Below are 20,178 nucleotides of genomic sequence, written 5' to 3' on the forward strand. Positions count from 1 at the left end.
ACTTAGCTCTAAAAGATGAGGGTTTTTTTTGGTGTGTTTTTTAAATGATCAGAGTGCCACCCAGGAAAAGAAATATATTAATATCATCAGATATATAGTCTGTTTTCAGAGTTCTCTGAATATCTCTTCAATTCTTTTATAATTGGTTTGTTCAAATCAGGGTCCAAACAAAGTTGATCTACACATTGATTGCATTCCGCTGGTTCTCTTTACCTAAGATAAATATCTCTTTGAACCATGAGAACACTCCTCCCAGCTTTTTTTCGATGCTATTTACTTGTTGAAGAAACTGGGTCAAGTGTCCTCTGGAATTTCCCACATTTGGGGTTTGGCTGCATCTACACGGTGGTGTTCACATGCCCTTCCAGCCCTGTGTTTCCCGTAGCCTGGCAGTGAGCGCTTTGATGAAGTCAGGTCCCCTGTGGTTGTCCCTCGTGCCGGAGTCCTTTGTGGTAGTTGGGCTTACTTACCACAGCCTCTCATTGGGCAGCATGTGATGCTTGGTTGTATCTCTTTTACTCTAATATTAACAATGTATATGTGGTGATAATGGAGTTTCTGTTTTATGATCTTTTTATCAGTCAGTATTTTCCATTGGTTCTTTTGATATTTCTACTATAGTACGTCAAGGCTGCATATTGTCACCCTGCTTATTTAACGTATATGCAGAGTACATCATGAGAAACACTGGACTGGAGGAAGCACAAACTGAAATCAAAATTGCCGGGAGAAATATCAATAACCTCAGATATGCAGATGACACCACCCTTATGGCAGAAAGTGAAGAGGAACTAAAAAGCCTCTTGATGAAAGTGAAAGAGAAGAGTGAAAAAGTTGGCTTAAAGCTCAACATTCAGAAAACTAAGATCATGGCATCTGGTCCCATCACTTCATGGCAAATAGATGGGGAAACAGTGGATGACTTTATTTTTCTGGGCTCCAAAATCACTGCAGATGGTGATTGCAGCCATGAAATTAAAAGACGCATGCTCCTTTGAAGGAAAGTCATGACCAACCAAGACAGCATATTGAAAAGCAGAGACATTACTTTGTCAACAAAGGTCCGTCTAGTCAAGGCTATGGTTTTTCCAGTAGTCATGCATGGATGTGAGTTGGACTATAAAGAAAGCTGAGCGCCGAAGAATTGATGCTTTTGAACTGTGGTGTTGGAGAAGACTCTTGAGAGTCCCTTGGACTGCAAGGAGATCCAACCAGTCCATCCTAAAGGAGATCATTCCTGGGTGTTCACTGGAGGGACTGATGTTGAAGCTGAAACTCCAATACTTTGGCCACCTGATGCAAAGAGCTGACTCATTTGAAAAGACCCTGATGCTGGGAAAGATTGAGGGCAGGAGGAAAAGGGGACGACAGAGGATGAGATGGTTGGATGGCATCACTGACTCAATGGACATGGGTTTGGGTGAACTCCAGCAGTTGGTGATGGATAGGGAGGCCTGGCGTGCTGCGGTCCATGGGGTTGCAAAGAGTCAGACACGACTGAGTGACTGAACTGAACTGAACTGAACTATAGTAAATATAAACAAAACAACGTTTAAAAGACCACATTATGTACTCTTCTAAACTTTGCCTGTAGCATCCAGGTTGGTTCCTTTTTTAACCAGACCTATATGAGATCTGATTTAGCGTCTTAATTAAGATCATAAGTCATTGTATACCTATCGCTTTAATTTTTAGATATCAAAATGATAAACATTTTGTGTGAACTCTAAGGACTTATGGAAGATAAAAAAAGGAAAAGCCCGTGGTGAGATTTTTGGGTTTTTTTCCATATGAAAAACTTGATCAGCAGGCAGTTAAGAGAGAGAAAAGAAAACAAAGAAGGCATGAGAGGTGTTCTTTGAAATCTTCCAGAGGTGCAATAATAATTGAGCATTGGCTTCTCATAAATTGTCTTGGTAGTTTGGGCATTGAGTACCTTAGAAATTAGCTTTCTCTCCATGCCTCTTCACTGTTGCTGTAGTATTCTTGCTAAGGCCTATTTGTGTTTAAGGAACCAGGATGGCTTCTCTCTTATATTCACTTACAGAACTTGCATTTTGTTTTTGTCTTCTGAGAACTTTGTAAAGTACCACCATTACTCTAGCAAGCCTCTTGCTACTAATTTCATTATAACAGACCAGTAAATCAGCAAAATAAGATTTAGAGCAGTGACTTCCAAACCTAAACTGTGCATCAGAATCCCCTGGAGCTTTCTAAAAACAACCCAGTTCTCTGGCACCTCCCCAGCTCTACATAGATTATCAGATATGAGGGTTGCAGGAATCCTATGCATGTGTGAAAGACCCTAGCTTTGGAGGTTCAGATTCCCAAAATGATTTAGATATGGGCAGGGAGCTCATGCTTGGGAGTTGGAAAAACTCGAGACCCATAGATGGTTGCTTGAACTTCACAGTGGTTTTTTAATAACTAGAAGAGACAATAGGATTGATGATAAATGTTGGACATATTTGGTGTTTTCATCCATGGCTGGATGAGTGCATCAAAAATGGCAAAAAGACCTAGCGCCTTGTAAAGGAGATACAAATCCCAAATGACTGACAATCCTGAGAGGAATGCTCGTTGCAGACATAGGCTGAGTATTGGATAGAGAACAGAAAACAGACTACCTCCACCTGGAGGAGACAGCAATGACCGCCTGTCTGAAGGCCAGAACCACAGGAAGGGCCTTCCAGACTGAGAGGCAGTGCCTGCTGAGAAAGCCGGCAGAGCCTGGGCAGCGAAACGGGGATGCGTGATGCGCTGCCTTCACTTCTGTGGTTCCCCTAGAGCTCCTCATCTTTGCAGAGTGCCTAGAATAGAGGCTTGTCCTTCGTGCCCTCTTTGTCACCCTCGTTCATTCTTCTGCTGTGACTTACCTCAGCAGTGCTTTCAGCCACCTCTTGTTTGTCAGCGCCTAGTGTTCTGTTGTATTTCTGCCTTTGCTAACGCATTGGATCCTGACACTCTTTTCCCTTAGCTTCTAAGACTTCTCTCCCCTGGCTACCCTTCTTCCTGTCCAGCCACGTCTGTGGGCGCCTCTGCCTCTTCCTCGTCCTCTTCACGTCTCGGTTGACGTGCTCCACGGTGGACGTTTTTGCCCTTTGGCCAGAGTTGACTCAGCATTTATCTCCGGTCTTCACTTCCCTCTGAAATCCACGCCTCATTTCTGTGTGCTTCCCAGACAGGTGTGCTCACTGTCTAAAGCTTGGATCATGGTCTCACTGATCCCCACCACCACCAGCCCCCCGCCCCGTTCCCTCAGAGGCCTCCATTCGCCCCCTCAACGAAGCTGGGAAATGTGTCACTGGGACCCCTTCTGCCCTCACTGGTTGTTGACCACCAAACCTGTCTCTGCTTCTGTCCCTGAAGTGTCCCTTGGACATGTCCCTTTCTCATTAGTCCTGTGGCGACCCGCGATCCTCACCTTGCCCCACTGGGCTTGCAGGAACTTCTACCAGCTTTGCCACTGTGTGCCATCACAGAAATGCAGCCCCGTGTGCTACATATTCTGACTTTTCAAGCAAAGCTGGAAGTCCGTATTGTCCTGTAAAGTTTCTGAGTCCTTAAAATGCTTGTAACTAAGTTAGAAACTTTGATAACACCATGTGCACCTTCGTAGCCCACTAGTTTGTAACGTTTTACTTAAACATAAGATAAAAATATAATAAGAAAATGATAATGTAAGTGATTTTGTTTTCTTTTGGCGTGAGAAAAAGCTTTATATCAGAATTTCAAATCAAGACATGTATTTGACTAAATAAAATTGGAAAATACTTTGGCCAAATAAAAATACTATAAACAGTTAAAATATAAGTGATACTATGGGAAGAAAAAATTTTCAGTTAAAGGTCAATGTAGTTCTTATAAAATTATGCTTATAAATCAGTGTGAAAGATAACTTCAGAAAAGCTCTGTTCCCTAATAGAAATGAACAGAGGACATGTAGACATACAAATGAATCTGAAATAAAGCTTATCCTTACTTACAGTCAAAGAAATAGAGATTAAAAAGCCATGAGCAAAAAAAAAAAAAAAAAAAAAAAAGCCATGAGCACTGGTGAAGCCATGCACACCTGTTCTGTATTTGAAGATCCAGTATTGGTGCAAGTGTGGGGAAATGGACATGATGGTATACTCCTGGTAGGAATTTGAATTGGGCTTCCCTGGTGGCTTAGATAGTAAAGAGTCCACCTGCCATGCGGGAGACCTGGATTCGATCCCTGGGTCTGAAAGATCCCTGGAAAAGGAAATGGCAACCCACTGTAATATTCTTGCCTGGAGAATTCCATAGACAGAGAAGCATGGTGGGCTAGTCCATGGGGTCACAAGGAGTCAGACATGACTGAGCAACTAGCACTTTCACACTTTCACTTTCACACTTTTCTGGAATGGAATGTGGCAATTTCATATTGGTCAAAGTTTTAGCAGGATTCTGGAAATTAGGAAAAGAGAAAACAAATTTATCATTTAAAAAAATCAAAGTTCCAGGAAACAGTGAAAAAGACAGTAGGAGGCAAAAATTGAAGTGGAAAAGATTAACAGCTTTAGAAAAACAGTGAAGAATATGTTCATATGTTCTCTGGTTTAAGAAATCTCAGCAGATCCCAGCAGGATAAATTTTTCAAAAGATCCTAGATATATTGTAGTAAATTCCAAAACACCAAACACTTAAAGTGTTAGTCAGTCTTCCCTGGTGATCAGACGGTAAAGAGTCCACCTGCAATGCATGAGAGCCAGGTTTGATCCCTGAGTGGGGAAGACACCCTGGAGAAGGGAATGGCTACCCATTCCAATATATGACTTTAATTAAGTTCCGAAACACCAAAGACTTAAAAGAGATCTTAAAAGCTGCCAGAAGGGAAAGACACATCATCTTTTAAAGAGCAATTAATTAATTTAACGGGAAAAAAGTAGAATCCAAAACACTGGCATGCCTTTTTTCCAAAGTTCTGAGAAAAAAATAATTGTCACCCTAGGATTCTATATTCTGTGAAGTTGTTTTTCAAGATTGAAGGTGAAATAAAGAAATTTTAAACATAGAGACAACTGAAAAAGCTTATTGCTCACAAAGATGTCATTAAAAGGACTTTCAAAGGCTCTTGTTTAGAAGCAGGGCATGATCCCAGAGAAGAGGCCTGATAAACAGTCAGATGCAAACAAAGAAAATGATAACTGTGCAGATGCTGCTAAGCAACAAAAGTGAGTAACTTATGGGATTTATAAAAATCAAGATAAAGCTAAAATCCTAGAAAGCATTGGCAGGTATGTAGTGGAAGAGGGGCGTGGGAGATTAGTTAAAGCATCTGTAGGTCTTGACTTTTTGGGAGGGTGGTAAAAAGGTAGACTAGCTTTAGACTTATTAGGTTAAATATTCATTTGAAAAAAAATAATGTGAACTCTGCAAGAATAGAAAAATGAAAAGTGGAAGTGAAAGTTAGTCATATCCAACTCTTTGTGACCTCATGGACTATACAGTCCATGGAATTCTCCAGACCAGAATACTAGAGTGGGTAGCCTTTCCCTTCTCCAGGGGATCTTCCCAACCCAGGGATCGAACCCAGGTCTTCTGCACTGCAGGCAGAATCTTTACCAGCTGAGCCACAAGGGAAGGCTGTGAATAGACAGGGATGATACAAATTTCAGAGTAGGAGGAGGAAAATGGAAAGAATGGAGGAAAAACAAATAAGTCAACCCAAGATGGCAATAAAGGAGTCTTGAAAAGAAAACACAGAAAAAGTGAAACAAAAGAATAGATACTAACCTATATTTATTGGTAACAATGATCAGATATTTTTTACTAGATTGTTAAAGATTTTATTCATGTGCTGTTTATAAGAGATACTCCTAAAACATAAGACTTCAGAAAAGTCAAAGGTAAGAGGAAGGAAAAGGATACATTCGACCAATACCATTGAAAAGCAAGCTGGAGCAGGCATATTAGTGTTGAATCAAAAAATCTTTAAGACACAGTACATTACTAACGTTAAAGAAAATCACTGACTATTGAGTAAAGATTCAATTCATTGAACATATAAAAGTTCTAAACCTATATGTACATAATACAGTTCCTAAAAATATCATGCTCAATGGACAGAGTTGAAAAATATTTGCTAAGTCTGCCATCTCAAAGGGAGATCTTTAGCTCCCCATTCTCATTAATTAATTGATCACAAGGATGAAAAGATAAAAAGGTGGAAGATTGGACCAAAACAAATGACAAATTTAAACCAATGGACATATTTTGAACACTGAACTCAGTAACCAGAGAATGCTCATATTTATCAAATATGCAAAGAACATTTATGAAACTAGATTGCATTAAACTGTTAAGCAAGCCTCAAAAAATTTCAAAGAATATGATCATTGTAAGATCACATTCTCTGTGATAAAATTAGCTTAGAAATCAATAACAAAGAGGTACTTTTCGAAATTAAGAAGCACATTTGTACATAATATGTGGGTCAGAAATGAAGTCTGAATTGAAATCAGAAAACATTTAAAGTGAATGATAATTAAAAGACTACTTTCCAGAAGTAGGGCATACCTAAGAGAAAGGCTGAAAATGAATGAGTTAAGCATTTAGCTTAAGAAGTTAGAGCAACTTAATAAACGCAAGAAAAATAGAGGAGAGAAATGAAAGACTATACAGAAATTATACAGAAAATGTGTTAAATCGGGGGTGAAAAAAGTGAGAATTGCTAGAAGTAGAAATACTAGTAATGAAAAAGATGTAATTAAATGTCAGTAGAAATTAAGACTAATGAAAGACTATTAAGAACCACTTCATGCTAGTCAATTTGAAAACTTAGGTGAAAAGGGAAAAAATTCATAGAAAAAGATAAGCTGCAAAGTCAAGTTTAGAATAAATAGAGGACTTCCCTGGTGGTACAGTGGTTAAGAATCCGCCTGCCAATGCAGGGGACACAAGTTAGATCCCTGGTCCAGGAAGATTCCACAGGCTTCGGAATAGCTAAGCCCATATGTCATAACTGCTGAGTCCATGCCCTGCAACTACTGAAGCCCATGTACCTAGAGCCTGTGCTCCACAGCAAGAGGAGACCCCACAATTAGAAACCCCCACAGCAGCGTAACCAAAAAAAAGAAAGACTCTGCACTCCCCATCAAGGGACACAGATCTGAGGCCCCAAAATGTCAGTCTCCCAGTCACGTCTGACTTAAACTGTAGCCTAGCCCACCAGGCTTCTCTGTCCATGGAATTCCCCAGGCAAAAATACTGGAGTGGGTAGGGGAATCTTCTCAATCCAGGGATTGAACCCCAGTCTCCCTCACTGCAGGCAGATTCTTCACTGTCTGAGCCACCAGGGGAACCCCTGATGCCCCAAAGTGGGGCCAAAAAAGAATAAATAGAAAACCTTAATAACCCCTGTAAAAGAATTTAGACCACTATTTCAGAAGTACCAGATCTGAACATTTTATCAGGGAATTCCCTCAAAATTTAAGAAATAAGTAATTCCAACTTTGTATAATAGAATAATAGCTAACATTTCCAACTCATTTTATGAGGTTAGTATAACTTGACACTAAAACCAGATAAGGACAATAAAAGAGAGGAAAATTACAAGTCAGTCTCACTCAAACAATAAAAACAGAAATCCTAAACTAAATGTTAGCAACCCACATTTGATGATGTGGAAGAGGAATCATGACATGATGCCAAGTTGGTTCATAATTAGAAAGCCTATTAGTATTTACAACATTAATATGTTAAAGGGGAACAGTGCATATGGTAACTAGATTGAAAAAAAGTAGCTATCATTCATGATAAAAATTCTTGGAAAGATTAGGATCATGTCTGCAAAAGTCTATAGCAAATATTGTTCTCAGTGGTAAAACATTAAAAGCATCCCTTTTTATAACTGAGAGGACCACAAGGTGGTTACTACAAAATTCAACAATTACTGGAGGTTCCAGCCCAAACAATAAGACAGGGAAAATAATACCGGTGAAATATTGGAAATAAAGAAAAAAATTTTGGGGAGTAAATGTGTCCATAGAAAAGTCTAAAGGAAATATGCAGACTAATTATTACAGTTAATAAGAAGATTTAATACATTTTTCAGCTGTAGGTCAGCATATAGAAATTACTTTATTATAGCAGACAGTTGGAAAATGTAATTTTTAGGAGCTGATATCTATAGCAGTAGCAATAAAAGGAAGTTCCTCATAATAAACTTAATAAAGTATGCAATAAATTTATGTAGAAAATTTTAAAACTTTATCGAAAGACATTTTAAAAGTCCTTAAAAGTAATTGGGAGACTTACCATGTTAAATGCTTATGAAATCTCATTATTATAAAGATCTTATTTTCCCCAACTTAATCTATAGATTGAAGGTCTTTCTAACCACAACTCCCAACAGAGTTTTTTTCAAGAAGTTTGACAAGCTAATACTAAAAGCTATATGACAGTATGAAGGGCCAAGAATAACTCCAGGTAATTTTATGAAGAGTGGAAACTGTGCTGAGGGTCAGGAGAGGAACTTGCAGTACTGGATGCTGCGGTTTATAAATGAAGCTGAGGTAGTTAACACAGTGTGCGCTGGCTCTTAGTCAATGGAGCAAAATAACTGGGAAAGACCAGTTTATGTATGATAGAGCTGGCATTTCAGATCACTGGGGACCTTCTACTTGATTGTTCAATAGAGTATTCATTGGGGAAAGAGTAAAAGTAGATTCCTAACGGATACCATGCACAAAGTCAATGTACTTTACATTGAGGCTTGTTAAAAAATCAGATTATAAAGCAGCATTTCTAACCTCTCTCCATTTGTGTAAAAAGAGAATGTGTGTGTGATTATATATCTTGAAAAAACATCTGCAGGATATTGAAGTTAAGGTGACAAGTGACTGTCTCTGGGTGGTTGGATTTTTGATGATTTAACCATCTCTTTATGCCTCTTTTTTGTTTCTGTTTAGTTTTTTTTTTTAATACATTAAGTGTATATTACTTTTAATTAGAATTTTTTTTCATTTTTAATTTTCCCCCTATTTTGTATCTATTTTATTTTTAGTCTTCTTTGAGATTATCTTTTCCAATTCTTCTTGGCAACTCCCAAACTGCCTCCTCCCTTCACGCACAGAAATAACATTTTCATTGTGATTTTGATTGGAATTGTCTGGTGTATAATAGTGATGCAGTACATGTTTGTTAAATAAATAAAGGGACAATTCACATCTTAACACTGGTTAAGCCTTCCAACCAAGAACATGATATGTTACTCAAATGTTTTCAAGTCCTTTTTTTCCTAAATGTGAGCTTTTCTGTTTTTTAAAAATACAGATCTTACATCTTCATGCAATTATTGTTTTCTAAAATGGTATAGTCTTTTCGTTTTCCCCCACATTGAATCAGACCATTAACTGTGTATCTTTACCATCAGGACTTAGAAGTGTCAGAAAGATGATTAAATGTAGATAAACACATCCTGTGTAGTGAGGTCAAGGACCTGGGTTTATTTAGCCTAGAGTAAATGACTACATTGAAACTGAATACCTGTCTCCAAGCACGTGATAGCGGCCAGCTTTCCTTCAACTCTGCTGAAGACAAGACACAGGAAAATGAGCTTCAACTAGAGTGTGAGTGACTCAGATTAAAGATTGCAAACTGACCGTGTGATGCCAAAGCTTGGGAACATTTTCTTTGGACTGCAGAGTATATTTTAAAATTTTGAATTCATTGCTAATTTGAAATTTGGGAGGTCTCACATGAAAATTTAGATTTCCAGCTTTTCTGGCAAGGCATAAAGTCTAGTATCCTGTGCCGGAGTTCCCAGTGGCACCTGATGGCTGGAATTCCGAAGCGACGGCCCCTCTTTAAACCAGCTGTGTGCTTTCTCCAGTTCTCCAGGTCGGAACCCCGCCCCTCCTGTTACCTGCCTTGCCCCTTAAGCGTTTTAGTCTGCAACCTCAGCTCCAGTGATAAAGGAAGAACTGAGCTGCCCACACAGAGGCATGGCATTTTTCATTTTCAGTGTTGCTTTTGAAATGTGGTTTAAATATGGTCTGAGTACTAAGCAAGAAGTGGACCAGGTGACTTCTCAAAGATCTTTCCTGTCCTGTGAGTCTGTGATCCTGTTGGAATGGTACCATGGCTCAAGAACTCAATGCATACGGTTGTCGGAGCTGCGGTGCACCAATCGCAAGACACAGAGCCCACAGAGGGCATGCCTCGTCTGTATTTCTTCGAGTCGGGCACGGGAAGTTGGACAGATTTTGCAGAGGACCTGTTTCAAGAGCCAAGAGTTCAAGCAACTAGCTACTTCATTTAGAAGATTTGTTAAAAGTCTGTTTCTTTTATACATGGTTATGTAAATGTGAGTGAAGGACTTTGTTGGTAACTTTGAGTTTTATAAGTATCCAGTATCGCATCACTCCCATCATTACTGTGGGGAACCATTGTTTTGAATATCATTTCATCTGTGCTTGAATATTATGTAAGCACAGTTTTCATATTTAATGTTAAGGGTTTATATACTCTTATAAACAAAAAAAATAGGAAAGCAGTATGGGAAAATAATCTGAAATGATAATTTCTCAGTCTGTGGAAAATTCTTTTTTTTTTTTTTTTTTTTTGGAAAATTCTTAGAGAGATGGGAATACCAGACCACTTTACCTGCCTCCTAAGAAATCTGTATGCAGGTGAAGAAGCAACAGTTAGAACTGGACATGGAACAACAGATGGGTTCCAAATCAGGAAAGGAGTACGTCAAAGCTCTTTATTGTCACCCTGCTTATTTAACTTATATGTAGAGTACATCATGAGAAACCCTGGGCTGGAGGAAGCACAAGCTGGAATCAAGATTGCTGGGAGAAATATCAATAGCCTCAGATACTCAGATGACACCACCTTTACGGCAGAAAGCGAAGAACTAAAGAGCCTCTTGATGAAAGTGAAAGACAAGAATGAAAAAGTTGGCTTAAAACTCAGCATTCAGAAAACTAAGATCATGGCATCTGGTCCCATCACTTCATGGCAAATAGATGGGGAAACAATGGAAACAGTGACAGACTTAACTTTTGGGGGCTCCAAAATCACTGCAGATGGTGACTGCAGCCATGAAATTAAAAAGTTCTTGCTCCTTGGAAGAAAAGCTGTGACCAACCTGAAGAACATATTAAAAAGCAGAGACATTACTTTACCTACAAAGGTCCATCTAGTCAAAGCTGTGGTTTTTCCAGTGGTCATGTATGGATGTGAGAGTTGGACTATAAAAAAAGCTGAGCACCGAAGAATTGATGCTTTTGAACTGGTGTTGGAGAAGACTCTTGAGAGTCCCTTGGACTGCATGGAGATCCAACCAGTCCATCCTAAAGGAAATCAGTCCTGAATATTCATTGGAAGGACTGATGTTGAAGCTGAAACTCCAATAGTTCGGCCACCTGAGGGGAAGAACCGGCTCATTTGGAAAACCCTGATGCTGGGAAAAATTGAAGGCAGGAGGAGAAGGGGACGACAGAGGATGAGATGGTTGGATGGCACCACCGACTCAATGGGCATGAGTTTGAGCAATCTTGGGGAGCTGGTGATGGACAGGGAAGCCTGGCATGCTGCAGTCCATGGGGTCGCGAAGAGTCGGACATGACTGAGTGACTGAACTGAATGGAACTGAACTGATGGATCTTGTAAATAGTAATAGCATGTGGCCAGTGGTATTACATACAGAGTCTGTCAGGTTACGGTAGTGAGGTTCCAGGTAGAAAATTTGTTTTTTTTTTTTCCTGAATAAATTTGGCCACAAGTAATTATTTTGTTCACAGGTTTTTTTTTTTTTTTTTTTCTTTAATGGATCTAACCAGTTTGCCCATTTGTTTTGGCATCAAATAGACATAGCTTTATTGTGACTCAGAGTCCAGCACTGTCCTTATTTAAAGACATGAAATGTTATCTCAAGGGAAATTTTTTGGAGTCTCTAAATGTCTTGGGTAATAAGTGAAATTTTTAACCCAGGACCAAATATTCCATTTACCCACCCAAATTGTTTCCCAGTTGTGGTCTTAGACTAGGCTCCTGTGTGTATTCTTAAACTTATGACGGGACTCTTGTTTTTTGGTTCCCACAGAACAATTTCTTTCTACATCCACACCCACATCAGCAGTGATGAAGGTCACACTGAGACCCACAAAATGTTTCAGAGGGCTCCATAAAGTCTTTTCCCAAGGCCCCATGTCATACTTAGTTTGTCCTTTAAGTTCTAACAGATGGTATCAAACTCATGACTTTTCTAGCCTTGACCATCTGATAAGGACAGGTATCACTTTCCAAATAGGCACAGCTCCAGAAGTCTTGACTTATGACATCATTTCTCCTGAACAGAAGAGCTTTAAAACAGACACAGTCTCCATCTTTTCAGTGTGTTCTATGTTCCTGGAGTAGTCCAGCACCAAGACATTGTCCGTGCCTGATAGGTATCAGCCCCTTCCTTCCTGCTGTCCTGTTAAATCTTCCTCAAGTCTTCCGCTGGTGAGTGAGCCTTGACTCAGGACCTCAGCCTGGGAATGGTCACAAGCCTGAACCGGCTCACAGGAGGGAGCTGCTGCTAGTTCAGCCAGGAGGCATCTGACTGCCACCAGGTGCCCTTTCTTATAGCAAAGGTAGACCCATATGAGACCAGTGTCCCACCTGCCTAGGTAAGCTTACCTTTGCTGAAAGTTGAAGTATTTATAAATTTAAGGTTTGGTTTCTTTGAAATCAACTTTAGGACTAAATCTTCAAATCATCTCTGTTCTAGACTTCAAATTGTGATCACAGCTTTAGTTTAAGCTTACAATTTCCTGCAACAGCTAAAGAAACCATCAAAATTAATAAGTGGCTGGCATTCTAAAATAGTGGATAAAAGGGAGAGAGAGAGATTATTCTAGGTGAAAGAGACAAAACCAGATGCAGTGCCTGACCTTTGGTTGGATTCTAATTCAGGAGGAGTATCAGTGATTTGGGGGACAGTTTGAGAATTTCAATGTGGACTATTTAAGCAATAATGTCATGTCAGTTACGATTATGGGATTTTGTGATGTAGGAGAATGTCTTCGTCTAGGAGTCTGTATTACATATTGTGGAGTTATTCGTCATGATGTCTGTTCTGAAATGGTATATAGCAAGTGTGTATGTGAAATATGATCATTATTATATTATAATTATCAATTATCCTTTATAATTATTAGTATTAACCATTATTGAGTCTAGATGATGGGCTTTGAGTGTTCATGGCACTGTTTTTCCACTTTTCTGGGTGTTTGAAATTTTTCATGCTTGTGAAAACGAGGCAGTTGTCCCAGGCAGAGAAGTGCTGTGAGCCACAGTAGGTCTTGCTGAGGGCTTCCTGTGGTTTGAGAGAAGCCTTTGCTGGAGGGGATTCACCGAGTGGTGGGTGGAGCATACTGTGAGTGGTGCTTTCCTGCCCATTCCCCAGGCTAGCCGTCCAAGGGCTCAGCAGGTGAGCCCAAGGCGGTTTCCCAGGCTCCTGTGAATTGCTTTCCTAATCACAGTGGGAGAGGGCTTCCCACCACAAGCTGGACCGCAGCTTCCCCTTGGCAGTCTTGCGGAAGCTCAGGTCACATTGGCCAGGAATCCCCTGGAAAGTAAGTGAAGCTGGATGGCTTTACAGTAAAAACTCCATGTTGGAGATTTGCTCTTAGCATCTTGGGACAATGAAATGTTAATATAACGACCCAAATAAACAACCACTCCCTTCAAAAGTACTATTACTCATTGGAGCACAGTACTACTTAAGACTAATCTGCTGCCACACTAAGTCAGGGTGGAACTTGTTCAACTCATATTTGATTTTTTTGTTTGTTTTTTCCTTTCTATTTCGTAGTGTCTCTAAATTTATAATAAAGCCATTTGGAGCAGTTTATTTTAGACAGAATGCTAAATGAAATAGTAGCAGAACTCTGTCCTTAAGGCAGAGACCACCCTTTCTTTACCTCACAAATATGACCCCATCTCCTTTCTTCTCTCAGATACTTGATGTTCTTTGGAGAAGAGTAGAAGGAAGTGCGTGTGGTAACAGGTTGTCATCTGGAACGTCGCTGGGGGTTGTAAGGTTGTCGGTTGGAAGGTGGTGGGGAGTGCAGCAGCTCCTTATAAAGTATGGAGTTGGGAGATGCAGGGATAGGAGACTTTGGGGGCTGCTGGGGAGACTGTGGTCTCTGGCTGGGACTGGACGTCTCATACATTAAGCAGTGTAGTGTGTGTCTATCAGTCTTGTCTGACTCTTTGTGACCCCATAGACTGAGGCCCGCCAGGCTTCTCTGTCCTTGGAATTTTCCAGACGAGAATACTAAATTGGGTTGCTGTTCCCTTCTCCAGGATATCCTCCCAACCCAGGGATTGAACCTGGGTCTCCTGCATTGCAGGCAGATTCTTTACTGTCTAAGCTACAATGGTAACCCAATTATTTCTTGAAATAGATCTACCTGAAGACTACTGGTGGAAAGATGCTTCCACGATAAAGCAGTTCTCTCTCTAATCCCAGTCTCTATTTGTGGCTAAAGATAGATTTTTTCAGGCTAAGGAGGACCACAGTAGCTCTCAAGAAAATAGGCGTCCTTAATTGTGATTTAAAAATGCCTCTAGATTTTGGAATACCATTGCCATGTAATTTTCAGATGAAAAGGTTATCACTTTATGATTTCCATTTTGCTTCTTCCTCCCAGCCCTGACCCCAGTTCTGGGCTTTTAGAGCATCAGTATTGCAAGCCTGGAGCTGGTGCCCAAGAAGGGGAAGCAGAGGGTCCCCTGGATTCTTTGCCAAGCTGCCATTTAGCTTTTGAGCATGGTGGAGCTTTGCTTGAGCCCCAGATTAGTACACAGTCTCAGAGGCCTGCTCCATTCTGTGAAACCCATGTCATTAAAGAGCAAAGATAATGCATCTTTATCACTGCTGTTATCTGTGGACAAACGAAATACAGCTCCCTAAGTATGTCAGCTCAGTGTATTTCAACAGCTGTGAGTTTCTCTACTTACATTATCAGAGTTAGGTTGCTGTAAGAACCAACACAAACAGTTTTTGTGTTTTCTCTTTCTGCTTTCTCTTTAAACAGTAAGGTTTCCCATAGCCAGTATAATTTGGACTAAGCAAGTGCAAATCTCTTTATGTGGTAAGCTTACCATCTCTTTTATAGATGTGTTCAGCAGGGTTTTCCACTAAAACCAGAGGAAGACACCAGTTTAGGAAGGATACCCTTTAAGATCCTGTCGTGGGGCGGTGAGGGGAGTGGGACAGAGGAGGAAAGATTGCAGTAAACCCCACTCTCCTGGTAACCTCAGTAGTAAAACAGTCAGAGTGTGACTTATGCTGCTTTATTCTCCTAGAGGGGAAGGGGTGTATTGAGACAGCTGACCAAGCAGGATTTAGTTATCACTCAAGTGGTATCTCCAGATGCCAGGCTTCCTGAACTCGTACTGGAACTTTCCTAGTCAGCTTCAGATTCAGCCTCTTCCTACCAATAACACTCTATTCCTGGAGATTTTGTACAGGGAAAAGAGTTTTGAGAATTGGAGCATATTCTCTGACCCCTAATCACATGGAACTATAAGCGTTAAAGTGTGATCCGCAGCAGAGGCAGAGTGACTTTGATAACGCATTTTTGTTGTTGTTCAGTCCCTTGCAAAACTCACATAATAAATCATTACTTTGAAAATCACTTCTCTTTGTGTGTTTCTATGTCCCTGACTGTTATGTCTCCTACCATCCCCCTCCCTCAGCTGCAAGACAAATAAACAGATGTGGATGTCACTTCCACTCTCCCGGTGACCTAAGGGTTGAAGTATTTGTTTTAAAGCACTCAGAATAATGCCAGTGGTGTGCATATTTCGTTTGACATTCTAAGCAGAAGAAAGCCACATGACCAAAATGCGATCCACTTCAAGTGTGTTAGGAAAAAACATATTTCATCTCCGTAAACCTGGAGATTATCCTGTCATAGATGTCACTGTTGTTGCGAAATCCCCATGGCTAAAGGAATTGTGCTGTCACAGCTTGTGTAGACAGAACATCAGGTCTGTGGTCACTGATGTTCTGGATCTTTCTACGAGGATGACAGAAGGATACTTGAATATAGAACTGGAAACTTCTTTAATTGTATTCTTTGTATACAGATTATTTCAAAACAATGATCCTATTGGTCTTTGGAGAGTCCAGTGGGCCTGGAGACCACCTCTTTTAACCCCTGTCCTGTCTCTGAGGATAAGCGATTTGCTGAAGTTGTTTGGGAACCTGGGAACCCTCACCCTTCCTTGGTGGGCCTTTCGCTTTTGATTCTTCCACCAGGTTGCCTACTGTGTTAACCAGACATTTTTACTTGATCATTTCAGGAGGCTCATTTGACAGAGTACTTTATACTTGGAGCAGGGCTGGAAGGGAGGAAAGAAGGGAGGGGTGGAGAGAGGAGGGAACTATGCTGGTACTTCCTTGACTACAGAAGTGTCGTTGCTGCAGAATTTGATGATGCTAAGAGGAACGGCAGTGTCTCCATCGTTACAGGTGGAGTGCACTCCTTCGGACCAGGTTTCTTTCACTTAACTTTATGTTTGTGAGATTTAGTCCTGATATGGCCTCTAACTGAAGGTCATTTACTTTTAGGGGCAGAGTAGGATTTGCACTGTGTGACTATTACCTCCCACACACCCCACTTTGTTTTTAATGAAAAATTCTACTTCTGGTGGGTATTTGCATCAGTTCTAGTTTGGGACTTTTGTGAAAGTGCCATTCATGCACCCTGTGTCTATGCTCGAGTTCAGCTTTAGATGGTGAAAGCAGCTGTCAGTGCATGAGAATTCCTGTTAGCCCACATTCTTGTCAACAGTTGGTGTTCATGGCCTTTTCCGGTTTGGCCATTCTGGTAGTTGGAGAGTTTTTTTCTGCCTCTTTTTTGGGGAGAGGCAGGGGGACTTATGTCATATTTTGTTTCATCATATCCTATATAAAGGCTTTACTTAAATTAGAATAACTTATAGGCAAAACACACTCCTCTTCAAATAGTTTAAATGCTTCATTATGTGAGCTGGTAAGCAGTGAGTATCAGAAAGTGGCCAGTGGTACAACCACTAGGCCTGAATTAAGCATCCTGCCTGAGGGCCTGATTGTTAGGCCTGTTTGGTCAGACCTCCTCAGGCCGTTTTCCAGATACAGTAACTGAGCTGCTTCAGTGACTGGGGGCTGTTCCAGGTGCCTTGGCCAGGCCTCCTAGGAGTTGCCCGGGCACTGTGCACCTCTTCCTCTGGAAGAGGCCTCTGCAGATCCTTCTCTTCCTCACCAGGCGGTCACCGAGTGCTCACTGGGTGGCAGGCACCAGGCTGGGCCGGTGGGCTTCCTCCACGGACAGGTGTATGATTTGATGCCGACCTCTTTTGCTTCACAGGTGTTTCCGTTTTGCTTTATTGCAGTGTAGTTGGTTTACACTGTTGTGCTAATTTCGGCGGTACAGCAGTCGTTCAGTTATATGCATATGTGCACATTCTTTTTCATGTTCATTTCCGTTATGGTTGATCAGAGGATGTTGAACGTAGTTCTCCGTGCTATACAGTAGGTCCTTGTCGACTACCTTTTTATATATAGTAGTGTGTATATGTTAATCCCACGCCCCTAATATATCCCCCCCTTACGTGGCCCCTTTGGTAACCATAGGTTTGTTTTCAAAATCTATGAATCTGTTTCTATTCACAAGTAAGTTCATTTGTATCATTTTTAAAATTAGATTCCACAGGAGTGATGTATCATACTCACTTTTCAGGTTATGGCTTTCACATCACAGCCTATTTCCTCAAAAGAAGAATACGTCTCCGCTGCCTCAGGGGCTCACCAAGGACAGGTAAGAAGCCGATTTCTTGGGTCATTCTGCACAATGAGTGTGTCCTTAGAGAAGGAAGGAAAATTAAGGCATGTCGATTCCTAGTGGCTGCATAGCCTTCATGAAACTCAGGTACTAATTAAGAGTGTTTGCAAGCGCTTGTGATTATTTTCTTCCATCTTGCTCTGTTCACTGCCTGCCTCAGCCCAGGGAGCGGGGCCAGGCTCCGCCTTCCTTTCCTGCTGCATCCCTGCACTTGAACTTCCAGAGTCACTTCAGGCAGTTCAGCCGCAAACCTCTTCACCACTGTCTGTGCACGTTGAGGCCCTGGAGTGCAGGGCAAGCGTGTATGTGAGAAAGTGTGTTCCCGGTCCCGAGCCGCCAGGGCCTCTCCCTAGGTGTGTGACGGGGCCTGCTGCCCCCACGGCTGGCGAGGTCAAGTGTGTCCAGCCAGCAACAGAGTCAGATGCTGACAGCTGCTCTCCAAGTCCATCTGAGCTTTGGAAAGAAAATGTAGCTCAGCTTCCTTTGCTGATTTTAGTAAGTAAGATGTGAAATAGGGACATTAAAAATGAACTGTGGGGCAACTACACTCCAGTAAAAATTTAGGAAAAAATAAAAGCAGTAGTACTTCCAAGTAAAATACAGTATTCTAAACAAAGCAACAACAACAAAAAATTAACTGTATAAAGGTTTGGTCTTGGAATCTTTGCAATTACCTGCACTTTCTTAAGTTTAAGTGTCACTTGACTGTATTACTCTCATGGTGGGTCTTCCACTCTGTTCAATCCTCTTAGTAAAATAAATCCGTTAACTTTGTATCTGTTAAAATACAGCCTAGCTACCCTTCACAGTACTGCCATTGCCTAAATTTTTACTTTATTTAAATGTTAATGCAAATCTCAATTACAACCTAAGCAGAGTGAAGGGCTTTCTGTTGATAAAATACTTGGCACCAAATTGTTTAAAATCTGCTATTCTAGCATTCTTATTTTTTGGAGGAATCATTTTATAGAACTAATAATTTTGAATTCTAATTCTTTTAGAAAAATATATATTTATTTATTTATTTAGCTGTGCTGGGCCTTAGTTGTGGCATGTGGGATCTACTTTCCTGACCGGGGATTGAACCTGGGCCCCCTGGTTTGGGAGGGTTAGGGAAGTCTCTTGAATTCTGGTTCTGATTCACTGAGGAGCTACTGTGTTTCAAGATCGTCATGTTGGGAGAGGGAGTACAAATAATGAATTCTGTGGCTCCATTTCCCCTTCCAGAAAGCAGGAAACAGACTGGTTATCACCTATTTCAATAAGATGTTCTAAGAATTAGTGAATAAATATTAACTGCTTTGTTAACTTTGTTTTTCTGCCTTTTCAATGTCCATCTATACTTACCTAGCCAGGTAAAGCATCCATGTAGTGAAAGTGAAAGTCGCTCAGTGGTGTCCGACTCTTTGTGACCCCGTGGACTATACAGTCCATGGAATTCCCCAGCCAGAATACTGGAGTGGGTAGCCTTTCCCTTCTCCAGGGGATCTTCCCAGCCCGGGGATCGAGCCCAGGTCTGCCGCACTGCCGGCGGATTCTCTGCCAGCTGGGCCGCGGGGAAGCCCAGAGCACCGCGTGGGGTCAGCAGCACACACACCCAAGCCCTGCAGCGGGGGCCCTGCCTGAGGGCCGGAAGGAGAAGCAGAGCAGCGTGCCAGGCCCCGCTGTAGAGGCTGAGCAGCTGCACAGTCGAGGTGAGCGGTGGAGCCCCGGGCAGGGCTCGGAGCAGGGTCGGCAGAGTGCTGTTGGAGCTGCTGACCCACTTGCCCCGAGCAGAGTGAGCTGGAGGAGAGAAGGCGGCCCCCGAGGAGACAGCAGTGAGGAGAGAGTGGGTCCCAGAGCATCATTTTGGTGTAACTTGGCCTCCCAAGTGGTGGAGGCACTGACTGTGCAGGAGTCCTGTGTCTGCATAGCTGACACTTTCACGCCTGTTCTCTGTCACTGTCTCAGGGCCCTCCCGCTGCCGTTTCTTGTGGGCAGTGTGCATTGCACGTAAAAGGCTTCACTTTCATGACTCAGAATAATAAAAATTGGTCACATCTAAAAGGAAGGCTTTCCCTTTTAGAAAAAATTAGCTTTATTTCCGTTGTAAATACGATACATGTGTATTATACAAATACTGAGGCAGTTGTTTAGTCGCTGAGTCATGTCTGACTCTTCTGCGACCCCATGGACTATAGTCTGCCAGGCTCCTCTGTCCATGGGGTTTCCCAGGCAAGAATACCAGAGTGGGTTGCCATTTCCTTCTCCAGCTCAGGCAGTACTACCAAGTTTTAAAAAAGGGGAAGAGAAGACCTTCCCACTCCCCATTCCCCACACCAGA

The 20,178-nt window shown here is 41.5% G+C and overlaps 1 protein-coding gene across 1 annotated transcript in view; it reads left to right on the forward strand.

The window, feature by feature from the left end:
- The window catches only part of SLX4IP (SLX4 interacting protein), a 206,140-nt gene that overhangs the window by 160,150 nt on the left and 25,812 nt on the right, over positions 1-20,178 (forward strand). Inside the window, 1 exon segment of the mRNA XM_070471892.1 lies at positions 17,754-17,831. Coding sequence (XP_070327993.1) covers positions 17,754-17,831 — 78 coding nt within the window.

The sequence above is a fragment of the Odocoileus virginianus genome, chromosome 9, assembly GCF_023699985.2.
Source record: "Odocoileus virginianus isolate 20LAN1187 ecotype Illinois chromosome 9, Ovbor_1.2, whole genome shotgun sequence".
Classification (NCBI taxonomy): Eukaryota; Metazoa; Chordata; class Mammalia; order Artiodactyla; family Cervidae; genus Odocoileus; species Odocoileus virginianus.